Raw genomic sequence first — 12155 nt, 5'->3', positions numbered from 1 at the left:
GGACCGGCATCCTCCAGGGATGCTGCTGGTGACGGTGGTGGGACAGGAGGGAGCAGCCAGAGGGACAGCAGCCAGCCCGTGCCTCCCCGGGGCTTTGTTCTGCCTGCGGAATAAGGTGGGGGGACCCAGCACAGGACTCCTGGTCCCCTTCCCCATGCACCCCAGCACCCAGAGAGCGTGCAGGCAAGGGGAGAGGCAGCACCCTGTTTTCCCTCACCTTCAGCCCCAGTCCTGGCCCCAACACCCCACTTGCTGGACTCAGAAATGATGATGGGATGCAAGCGGGCATCTGCCAAAGCCCCTCGGCTGCTTTGCACGCCTCCCTCCTCCTCCCTCTCCCTCCTTTTCCAACCACCCTTAATTAAACTGCCTGAAAGCCACCGCCTGGTTTTAATTAGAGCAAAATGCCAAAGATTAGGCTGAAACCAGCCCCTGGATGTTTACAGGGCTGTGGGTTGATGGAGGCAGTGGCAGGCTGGTGGCTACTCCCTGGGGCCAGGGGAGCTATTGGGCACATTTGTGACCTCCAGGGCTATGAGGGGACCCACCACCAACCCCACCACATCATCCCACCACCAACCCCACCACATCATCCCACCACCAACTCCACCACATCATCCCACCACCATCATCCCACCACCAACCCCACCACATCCCACCACATCATCCCGCCACCTCCGACTTCCTCAAAAATGTTGCCGACACTTAAAACCACGAGACCCCTTGATGTTAGGTTTTTTCACCCAGATCCCTAGGCGTGGGGATGGAGGATAGAATGAGGCCAGGCTGGAAAAGGTTCTGGCCCTGCCCTGGGCTGTGATTAATGTCCACCGGAGGTGCCTGATTAATCAATATCAGGCATCTCCGCTGCTTGTACCTTGTTATTGCCATCGATGGCTTAGGGAGGGACGATGCTTTCATCCTGGCTGGATCTATAGCTGGTGAGCACGTGTCCTGGGTCCTTCACCTCCTCAGGAAGTCAGAATGGTCCCAATGGGACTTCTTCCTCCTACTGATCCCCTGCCCCAAGGTAGAAACCGGGGACAGTGTGCAAGTATCACAATCTCACCGGCTTTTAAAACCCCCTCCCCATCGTCCCTCTCCTCCCACAGAGAGTTTGCTCGCTGGAAGGTGAATAACTTGGCCTTGGAGAGGAAAGACTTCTTCAACCTGCCCCTTCCCCTGGCCCCCGAATTCATCCGCAACATCCGCCTGCTGGGGCGCCGGCCCAGCCCTCAGCAGATCACAGACAGCCTCATCAAGAAGTATGGGACCCACTTCTTGCTGGCAGCCACGCTGGGAGGTGAGTGCTGGTGCCTGTTGTCCTCCCAGCTTGCTCCTCCTCCCACCAGGCAGCCTGGAAAAGGCGGGAGGGCAGGAAAATAAGCACCTTGTGAGAAATACGGCCAAGAAGGGGAAGGGGAGGGAGCTCAGCAACCCCCCCCTGAAAGCATTGAATGTTTTCTCCCCACCAGGAGAGGAGTCCTTGACCATTTTTGTGGACAAGCGCAAGCTGAGCCGGAGGGCAGAGCCTGCCAGGGGGGCTGGGAACAGCTCAGGGGTCTCACTGGAGACCCTGCACCAACTGGCAGCCTCCTACTTCATCGACCGGGAGAGCACGCTGCGCCGGCTCCACCACATCCAGATCGCCACGACCGCCATCAAGGTGGGCCAGGGTGGGAGGGGGAAGGTGGTGGCACAGGGTGGGGAAGGCACCAGTCCCTCCGAGCTGGCCGAGGACCCTGAAGCAGCATCACACCTCGGGGGGAGGGATGGTGGAGCCGGCAGAGCTGGCACAGACGCGTTATTGATGGGAAACTGGGCAGACTAACGAAGGCGCGTTTTCCAGCGGGGCTGCCGCCTGTCAACAAGCCAATTAGCAGGCAATTAGTTTTCCTCTCCGGGCATCATGGGGAGCAGGGCATGGACAAGCCTGGGGCAGGGGTTGTCTGCAGCACTTTTGGGTGCCTCTCCCCTTAGGTGACAGAAACTCGGACGGGGCCGCTCGGCTGCAGCAACTATGACAACCTGGACTCTGTGAGCTCCGTCCTGGTGCAGAGCCCCGAGAACAAAGTGCAGCTCCAAGGTAGGGAAGGTGGGGACAGATGAGTGCCAGCAGGGGATGGACGCCGGCTGGAGATGCTGCATTTAATTTTCAAAGGGCTGGGGAGGAAGGGGAGGGGATGAAAAGCATCAAAGCTGGGCAGGACGAGGTTGTTGCTCGTCTGCCAAGAGGAGCCGAGATCGATGCAGAGCCCAGACAAGCGGCTCCACAGCGAATTGATATGAAACTGTGGGAGGCTCGGGGAGGGGGAAAGCTCATTCCCTCCTCACTCTGGGGGGGTTCTGCATGTGCCCTGACCCCCTCTTGGGGCTGCCTCCCACCTGCAGGGCTGCAGACGGTGCTCCCCTCCTACCTGCGGGAGAGGTTTGTGGCGGCCGCGCTCAGCTACGTCGCCTGCAGCTCGGCCGGGGAGCTGGTGTGTCGCCGGAGCGACTGCCGCTGCCGCTGCCAACCCGCCTTCCCCGCCTGCAACTGCCCCGAGGTTGACATCCAGGCGCTGGAGAACAGCTTGGCCCAGCTCCAGAGAGCCTGGGAGAGCCACCACAGTCAGTTCGAGGAGTCAGGTGAGGCTTGTGGAGGGGATCGATAGAGTCGTTAAGGTTGGAAAAAGATCGTCAGGTTCAAGCGTTCAGCCAACCATTCCAGAGCACCATGTCTACATGGTTTTTGAAGGTCTCCAGGGGTGGTGACACCAGCACTACCCTGGGCAGCCTGTGCCAGGGCCTGACAACCCTTTAGGTGAAGAAATTGTTCCTCATATCCAATCTAAACCTCCCCTCTGGCACAACTTGAGTCCATTTCCTCTTGTCCTGTTGCTTGTTACTTGGGAGAAGAGACCAACCGCCCTTCGCTCCAACCTCCTTCCAGGTGGTTGTAGAGAGTGAGAAGCTTTCCCCTCAGCCTCCTTTTCTCCAGGCTAAACAACCTCATTTCCCTCAGCCACTCCTCATAAGACTTGTTCTCCAGACCCTTCACCAGATCCACCAACCACCTCTTTACCTGCAACCCGGGGGGGGGGGCAGACTGGGCTGGGTAGTGGGACTGCAGGGTGGTCATCTTACCATGAAGACCTGAGAGCCTGGGTGAAGGGAGGTTGCCTGCCTTCACCTCTTGCTCTCCTGGCTCTGCTGATGCCATCTCTTTCCCCCCTCTCCGCAGAGGAGTTTCAGGCCCTGGTGAAGAGGCTCCCCGGGGACCGTTTCCTGAACAGGACAGCCATCTCCCACTTCTGGGCCATGGACCTGGATGTCCAGCACCGTTACCAGCAGCTGGGCACCAGCCTGAAGCTGCTCTCCAGGAAAACCCACCGACTCATCCGGCGACTCTTCAACCTCAGCAAACGCTGCCACCGGCAACCTCGCTTCAAACTGCCCAAGGAGAGGTAGGGGATCACAGTGTCCTACTCTGAGGACACCCCTCAGAACCCCAAGATGGGCTCAGACCCACAGCCCACCTCTCAATGGCTAGGACTAGAGGAGCTCCTGCCTGCTGGAGGGATGCTTGAGGGTGACCAGGCAGTGGGGACCAAGCTGTGCCACCTTAGGATGTGGCCCTGAGAGGCTGGATCCAAGCCTGGAGGTGGAAAATAGGGCTTGGTTCATGGGGAGCCACCAGCAGGGCAGAAACATGAACTTAAAGTGAGCAGCTCTTCCAGCCTGCACCCCTTAAGATGCCCCTATAAGCATCTCTCCTCCTGCATCTCTTCTCCACCAGGTCCCTCCCTTACTGGTGGAGCCGCGCGCAGTCGCTGCTGTACTGCAGCGAGACCACCGTGCCTGGGACCTTCCTGGAGGAAAGCCACAGCTGCACGTGTCCCTCTGACCAGCCCTCCTGCCAGGGCTCCATACCGTGTGCCTTGGGCGAGGGGCCAGCCTGTGCCAGCTGTGCCGAGGACAACGGCACCCGCTGCGGGACCTGCAACCACGGCTACGTCCTCACCCAGGGCTTCTGCCGCCCGGAGGTGGCCGACTCCCTGGAGCACTACCTGGGCTTGGAGACAGACCTGCAGGACTTGGAGCTCAAGTACCTCCTGCAGAAGCGGGACAGCCGCATCGAGGTGCACTCCATCTTCATCAGCAACGACATGCGCCTGGGGAGCTGGTTTGATCCCTCCTGGAGGAAGCGCATGCTCTTGACCCTGAAGAGCAACAAGTACAAGCCCGGGTTGGTTCACGTGATGCTGGCCCTCTCCTTGCAGATCTGCCTCACCAAGAACAGCACCCTGGAGCCTGTCATGGCCATCTACGTCAACCCCTTTGGGGGAAGCCACTCGGAGAGCTGGTTCATGCCTGTCAACGAGGGCAGCTTCCCAGACTGGGAAAGGACTAACGTAGATGCCTCTGCCCAGTGTCAAAACTGGACACTTACCTTGGGCAACAAGTGGAAGACCTTCTTTGAAACGGTCCACGTCTACTTGCGGAGCCGCATCAAGTCTCTGGATGACAACTCCAACGAGACAATCTACTACGAACCTCTGGAGGTGGCAGATCCCTCCAAGAACCTGGGCTACATGAAAATCAACAGCTTGCAAGTCTTTGGCTACAGCCTGCCCTTTGAGCCAGACGCTATCCGTGACCTGATCCTCCAGCTGGACTATCCCTACACCCAAGGCTCCCAGGACTCAGCCATGCTCCAGCTGTTGGAGATCAGGGACAGAGTGAACAGGTTGTCCCCCCCTGGCAAAACCCGCCTGGACCTCTTCACTTGCTTGCTCCGCCACAGGCTCAAGTTGGCCAACAACGAGGTGGCCAGGATCCAGTCCTCCTTGAGGGCCTTCAACTCCAGGCTGCCCAACGCTGTGGAGCAGGAGATGGGCAAGCTGTGCAGCTAACAGCTGCTCAGATCTCAGAGCAAGGGGGCTGGGAGAAAGGACTCCCTGGATGGGGGAGGGGGGAGGGAAAAAAAAAAAAAAGGAAATAACCACCCTAAAGAATGAAATCAAGGCCTTACCTTAGTGCCAACCACGTGCTTCCATGGTGCACCCAGCGACTGGCCAAAGAGAGGCAGGGCTGGAGCAGATGGAGGGTGCCAGGGGGAGGATGGAGGAGGGATGGATCACGCAGCACAAACTGGCTCCGAGCCTGAGGACAAAGCCAGTGTGGCCACCCCATCATTGGCAGGGGAGATGTGGCTTGCCCAAAAGCAGCTGCTGGTCCTGCCGGAGCAGATGGTCAACCCACCATGAGGACCCTCTAGCAGTGGCCTCCTCAGCACCCCAACTTTTGTAGTCTTTTTAAGAGAGGATTTCTTACCGGCGCCTTCGCTTCTCCACCCCCCTCCATCCTTCCTTCCTGCAGAACCACACCCCAGGCCCCTGAGGCCCAGCAGATCAGCCCCTGGGGCCTCTCCACGAGCATCCTGCACCAGCTGTGGGACCGAGGCATCATCACCCCTTGGGTGGGAAGGACCTGGCACCTGCCCTGCGGACGCTGCGGTCACAGAGACCTCTGGGTTGCAATTCCCTACAGAAAAAAAAAAGAAAAGAAACCTTCAACAAAAGAAAGCAAAAAGGAAGAAAAGGGGGGGAAAAAAAATATCTTATTTATGTATTTATTTCTTTGTTTCCTTTGGGAGGGGTTTTTTTAAGCCTGTTTATCTGGGGAGTGTCATTTCTTGTCAGTGGCTCCAGCCAAGAGACGACTTAGTAAAATGTATCTGTTTAATATATTTTTTTAAAAAATGCCTTTTTTTGAGCAAAAGAGCAACCAAAACCAACTGAGATTAAAACAACAACAAAAAAAAAGAACAGTGACAGTCATCTCTGGCTTTTCCCTTCCTGTGTGGCAGGAGGGGACAGCAAGGAGACTCCTGCACGTGTCCAGCTGACACGTCCCCACACCATCCTGCTCTCTGGATTTTAGCCAAGCCTCCTGAGGAAGGGAGATGCCACCACATGGGCTGGCCATCTGTCTCCTGTCCATGTCTTCATTAACTCAGAGGGATGGGCTCCAAGGTGTCCCATTAAGACCGTAAGGCATGCCTGGAGGCAGGGAGGGATCCTGGAGCTCCTTGCTTGCTCCCACTGGCTCTCACCTTTGGTCCCAGCAAGGTGTCTGGAGCAGAAAGCCCCCAAGCAGGTGGGAGGGACCCATGTGGCACCAGCCATGCCTCATGTCCAACCTGCTTCTTGTCCCATGTAGGCATCTACCACACCTTAGGGTGAGCAGTGCTGTGGCTGGATTGCTCACTGTGCCACATGCTCCCTCTTTGGGGGTGTCAAGCATGGCATTTGGGAGCTTCACTTGATGACCCTTAGCTCTGGTATGGGATGAGATATCTGACCCCCAGCCACCCTTTCTGGCTGGTTACAACTGTGTAGACAGGTAAGACAGTCACCTCTGTCCTAGCTCCATTGCTTGGTCCCTATCCATTGGTTGTTCCATACTTCTGGTTTCTCTATTGACCTCCTCAAGACCTTCTCATTTATCATCCCTTTAGAAAGGGCCCCAAAGCAGGTGCAACCCATCCTGGACACCTCCCTCTGCTACACCCAGCAGAGGAATCAAGGAGCAGTGGGTTTCCCTGAGGCCAGCATCTCCAGCAGCCCCACCATGGGAAGCTGGTGGCATCTCCAGCATCTGCTCACCACAGCCTTGTGAAGAGCTGGGTGGAGGGGACAGACAAGCTGGCAGCCTGGCCAAGAGCTGGGCTCCCCTCCCTCCTTCCCTGGTGCTGCCACCCTGCTCGGGGCCTGACTGGAATATCAAGCAGCGGTGCTGCCTGGCTCTCTGGTGGAAACGTGGGCACCCAGACAAGGAGAGCTCACTGCTCTGGTGCCTGCTATCATTTCATGGCTAAGACAGGCTAGAGAGAGGAAGATGATGACCTTCTCTTTGGAGCATCCCCATCAGAGGGGGGTGCAGGCAGAGGGGATAGGCAGGGGAAAGAAAACAACCAATCCCATGTGTTGGTATGGAGATCCAAATCCTCTTCCTAATCCTCCTTGGCTGGCAAAACTTACCTTCTTGGACACTGCAAAAGTGGTGGTAACCCAAACTCATCCATCCTGCTTCTGTCACCTGCCTGTTCCTCCATCCTCAGGCTGGGCAGATAAAGAGATAAGCAGGAGGAGAGATAAAGAGATAAATGAGAGGGAAATAAAACAGAGGTAGATAAACCATGCTTGCTATTTATATTCCTTGTCTAATCTATCAATCCATCAGGCCAGCTATTGTGGTTGTAGCATCCCTCAATCTGTCTCCTGGACTTCTCCATACATCTGTCTTCTTCTGCTCACATCTCCTACCTTGTCTCCTCGTCTCAAAGGGAGGGGAAAAAAAATAATCCACCCAACACACCAGGAGGAATTGAGAAGATAAAGCCATAATCTGTGTTTCCCAGGGGAAGCCAGCAGACATCTGCTCAGGGATGAGGGTGGAGAAGAGGAGAGGGAGAGGAGAGGGAGAGGAGAGGGAGAGGAGAGAGAGAGGAGAGAAAGAGGAGAGAAAGAGGAGAGAAAGAGGAGAGAAAGAGAAGAGGAAGAGGAGAGAAAGAGAAGAGGAAGAGAAAGAGAAGAGAAAGAGAAGAGAAGCAGTGTTTCCCCCCAGGGAGGGGATTACCAGGCTGTGCGTGGGGTAGAAGCAGCCAGGTCCTCCCATCCCTGTTCAGCAATTAAGGCCCTCAGTGGAGGTGATTAAGAAGACAAGGTTAACAAGCAGAGGTCAGCATTTGATTACCTTGCAGCGTTTTGCCCTGCAAAGAACAACCCCAGCAGGCACGGGGCTGGCTGGAGAGTCACTGCCATGCCCAGCACTTGCCAGGATCTGGATGCAAAAAGGCCACCCAGGGCTTCAAACCTTCAGGTTTGAAAAACGAGCAGGTTTGGGGTTACTCGGGCTCTGGTTTGCAAGCCCCTGTATTCAGAGAAGATTCTCTGCAGCACAAAAGCCAGAAAGCTGCCTCTTCAGTAACAAGCTGAGCTCACTCGCTTGATTGCAGACACTCTGGTTCCCCCTGGACATGTTTCTTTAGCAGCTCTGCCAGGGAAAAGAAGGCTGGGGAAAGGCCAGGCTTGTTTCACCCTCAGCTCCAGCAGCGGGACAGGATTCTCTGCAGTACCCACCCCTCCCGGCATCCCCACTCACAGCTCCTGCTTGTTCCCAGCTCCATCTTGTAGCCCTGAGACAGCCAGGGATGGGCTGAACGGATCAGCTCCTGCTGTCTAACCTACTCTTCTCTTCCCCTTCCCTGTTTCCAGCCCTTTGCTGCAGCAGAGGCTGAGCCCCCAGCCCTGCAGGCCACAGGGCCAAGAGCATCCCTCCATCAGGCTGTGCCAAAACAGCAAGGACAGTTCTGCCATGAAGAGCCAGGACAGAGAGAGGCCGTGGGGATCAGTCTGCATCCCTGCCTCAGTTTCCCCCTCCCAGCTGATGCTGGGCCAGCCCAGGAAAAAAAAAAAAGGCTGGGATCCACAGGGGGTAAAACATCCCTGGGGGAGAAGGGAGAGCTGGGGAAGGGGTGTCCAGATAACAGGCTTTGCTGGCAGCTGCTTTTTGCCTGCAAGCAGCACCCTGGTGCAGATTTTGCTTGCACTCATCCCCACAGCATCGTGGCTGGGGCTGCAGGACAGGCAAGAAGTGGAAATGAGCCTTTTGGCTTGGCAGGAGGCTTCACACTGAGCGTTTTGCTCGGGGCTCCTCCAGCTTTGTTAGCTGCCCAGAAGTACCAGGCAGCTGCCAACGGAGCTGTTCTGCTGTTGGACAGCATTTCTGGGGGAGGCAGGCAATGGCAACCTGCCTGTGGACCTCTCTGTCACAGCAGGGGGCTGCTCCAGCTCCCTCCCTGTAACACAGTTCCGTGCTGGGTACCAGGGATGCTCCTGGGCACTGCCAGAATTGCCATTTACTCTCCCAAGCAGACCATAGGATGCCATTCCTGGGAAACCAGGATTTCCAAGGCAGAAGCTGCTCTGCCAACACCAGCCCAGGAAACTTGTCCATCAGACTCTTCCCACTCCAGGCTCACGGGTGGGGGGATTCACTGCCCCCCTTTCTTCCCCCCCTCTGCCTCTCCAAAGCCCAGAGACAAGTGTGAAGCTGAAACCTCACTGTGTCTTTTTCAGTAGTGGGGTTTTTTTCCCCCCCTCTTCCTCCCCCCATCCCCTTCTCCTGACAAACTCAGAAGTGCAGTCAAGGTGGCAAATTAGCACCAGAGCCTGGTTAATTGGCAGGCAGGAACCTTCTCCTGCTGTTTGGGTTTTCATCAGCTGCTTCAGCACATTTGCAGTGTCTCTGTTTCAGGCTATTTTCTCCCTTCACTGATGGTGGGCTGGGTTTTTCCTCTCTGCTCCAGCTCTTTCAAAGCCATCAAGGGCTCTCATCCTCCTCCACTGAGCCCCCTGGGGTTCCCTCTCTGGAGAGGATTTCCAGGCCCTGTGGTAAATGGCCACTTCTTAGGGAGCACGGGGGGGATGATTAACAGGTTCTGGAACTGATGGTGATCTCAGCTTCTTCCTCCCTCCTCTTCCTCAGCCTCCTGTGCAGCCTCCAAAGAAGGCAGGACGGATTGGAAGGGGCAGGCAGAGAGGAGGCAGGAGGAGGTTGCTGCCAGCTCAGGCAAGTGGGAAAGGTCCCATCCACCTTCCTGTGTCCCCCTCAGGAGCTTAGTGAGGAGCTGGGATGACTCAAACTGGAGCTCAGAAAGCTCCAATCCCAGTTTCTCAGCTCCCTTCTTCCCTCCCCACCGACTCCTCCTTAAGCAAAGGCAAAAAAAAAAAAAGCACCAACTTACCCATCCACCAGCACCCACCAAACCCCACCACCTCCTCCAGTGGCTCCCAGCTCTCAAGGAGAACCCAAAGACCTCTTTTAGGCACCACCAAACAAGGTCCCTTCACAGCATCCCATTCTGCAAGCAGAGGAACTTGCAGGGCATAAATCAGCAGTAACCAAACCACTCAGGGAGGTGGGAACCAAAGGAGAAAAGGGTCTCAGGGACCTTCTTCTCCACCTGTAGCCCATTTAATTGCCAGGGGAGCCCACATCACTGAGGTTCTATCTCCCAAACTAGTCCCTGCAGCTCTTTCACTGACTTAAAAGTGAATAAAAAAAATACAGCACATAAATAACTCCAAATAGAATCCAGGGATGTGAAATATCATAAACACCAGGAGGCTGCTGGGAGAAGAGTGATGTAGAGATCATGCCTGCTCCATCCAAGCCATCTCCTCCTTGGTCATCAACCAGGGGGTTCCCCCAAAGCCCCTGAACCTCAGTTAAAAAGATATTTCCTTCCCTCCTGAGCAGCTGTGTTGGTCTCAGAAAGGCTCCTGGGGAAACAGAATCAGCGATTACCCAAATTAGTCCCTAATAGCTTTTATCTTCTCATTTCTACTTTGTCAAGTACAAAAATCCATTCATAATCAAGAGAACATGTGGAAAAAAAAAAACATTGAACATCCCAGCTGCCAAGAGCTCCTGCCTTGTCACACTCCAGCAAAGTTATGGGGGGGGGGGAGAGGGAATTATTTTTTAAACATAAACCCAGCTCTCCAGCTCAGCCATCACCTACCCATGGAGGAAGCTGGAGGTGATGCTGCACCCTCCACCTTTTTCCTCTCCAGTCCTTGCCAGCTCATGCTCCCCAGGCAGCCCTGACCCTGTCCCAGACCACAGGCCCTGCACCCAGGGCCTTCCATCCACATGGATGCTTCCCCCTTTCTGTGGGCTGAGTTTGGGCTGGACCATTTCCATCCCAGGGCTGGTCCCTTCTACTCTCCAATGGCTCTGACAAAACATTGCAGCCCTTCATACCCCACCCTGCTCCAGCCTTTCAGCTTATTTATCCCTATCTCAGCCTCCAGCCGTGCCAGGGTCTTCCAGCTCCAGTGGAAAACCCACCCACCCTTTGTTTCCTGCACCAACACGTTGCCTCTCTCTTCATCACCTGTTTCAACAGCATAATAGGCTGTTATAATAAAAATATTGCATTTCTAAAGCCCCCTCGATGGAATAAATCCCTCTGGCATCCCCTGCAGCAGCTGGAGGGATGCACCTCAGAGCTGGAGGGCTTTCCCACTGAGCCTGGGCTGCTTCCCCAGCTGCTGCAGCCTGGGGAGAGGAAGGAAAGCAAAACCCTGCATCCCACCCCCAGGTCGTTGCCTGAGCAACAGCAGAGGTGGGCACAGGGCAGTGCAGCCCAGAGGTGAGCTGCACACACGGGTGCCACAGGGTTCAGGGCACCCTCTGGGGGGGAAAAAAAGCAAGCAGGAGGGAGGAGGAGATTGAATGGAGGGCTGTGGGACCTCCTGGGAGCTGGGGGGGGAAAGGGGAGGCTCAAGCAGTACTTGCATCCCAGCCAGGCTGTGTTGCATGAGCATCTTCCCAGCACCAGGGAGGAGGGGAGACAACCTGGTTCAAAGGACACTCTTCTCCAACTGTGTCCTGGCCTCCTCATCACACGTTTCTCCTTCCCTTTCTTGCCAGAGGGATCAGCAGCCTGAAAAAAAGGAGATTGAGGTTTGTTTATTGATTGATTTCTTGCTCTTGAACCATCATCCCGAGGCAGGAAGGAGAGCTCGTGCTCCGGTGTGACAAACCCAGCATCCCAGCAAGTCCTCACCCCCAGGTGGCAGGGATGTCTGTCCCAAGGCTGGTGGGTCACACACACAGACCCTGTCCTGAGCTCCTGCAGCTCCAAGCAGCTCTGGTTGAAGCTGTTGCCTTGCACAGCCTTGCTGCAGTGACCATGGCAGGTCCAGGCTGTTGCCAGGCAGGATCTGCTCCTAATCAGGGACATCATTCCCTTGGTGACCATGCACAGGGCACCAGTGCCACCACACACTGTTCATTCCAGCCCTTCTCCCACCCTCAGCCAAGCCCAAAGCCTGGTTCTGGGTTTGTTTGTGTTTTGCTGTTGGCTCAAGCATCACTAACAAGCTGCTGGGTACTCACAAGCCATAAAATGCCAGCAGAGCTGTGGGCAGATCCAACCACGGGGGGAGTGGACGTGGCTGGGGCACCTTAGCAATCCCTGCCCTGGGGGTGTGACAGGCAGCTGTCCCTAGGGATGCTCAGCATCCTCCCTGAGCAAACCCCCCTGGCACAGCCTTTCTGCAGCCTGTTGTAGAGTGGCTGGTGCCTCCTGAGGGTTA

The 12155-nt window shown here is 56.0% G+C and overlaps 1 protein-coding gene across 1 annotated transcript in view; it reads left to right on the top strand.

The window, feature by feature from the left end:
- The window catches only part of BRINP2 (bone morphogenetic protein/retinoic acid inducible neural-specific 2), a 7842-nt gene extending 2907 nt beyond the window's left edge, over positions 1-4935 (top strand). Inside the window, exons 4-7 of the mRNA XM_009994643.1 lie at positions 1981-2086; positions 2392-2628; positions 3224-3446; positions 3779-4935. Coding sequence (XP_009992945.1) covers positions 1981-2086; positions 2392-2628; positions 3224-3446; positions 3779-4895 — 1683 coding nt within the window. The 3' untranslated portion in view covers positions 4896-4935. The remainder of the gene's footprint in view (positions 1-1980; positions 2087-2391; positions 2629-3223; positions 3447-3778) is intronic.
- Positions 4936-12155: the final 7220 nt, after the last annotated feature.

The sequence above is a fragment of the Chaetura pelagica genome, unplaced genomic scaffold (genome assembly GCF_000747805.2).
Source record: "Chaetura pelagica isolate M959 unplaced genomic scaffold, ChaPel_1.0 scaffold363, whole genome shotgun sequence".
In the NCBI taxonomy this organism is placed as follows: Eukaryota; Metazoa; Chordata; class Aves; order Apodiformes; family Apodidae; genus Chaetura; species Chaetura pelagica.
The sequence above is the reverse complement of the archived record's forward strand: the minus strand, read 5'-3'. Positions and strand labels throughout refer to the sequence as shown.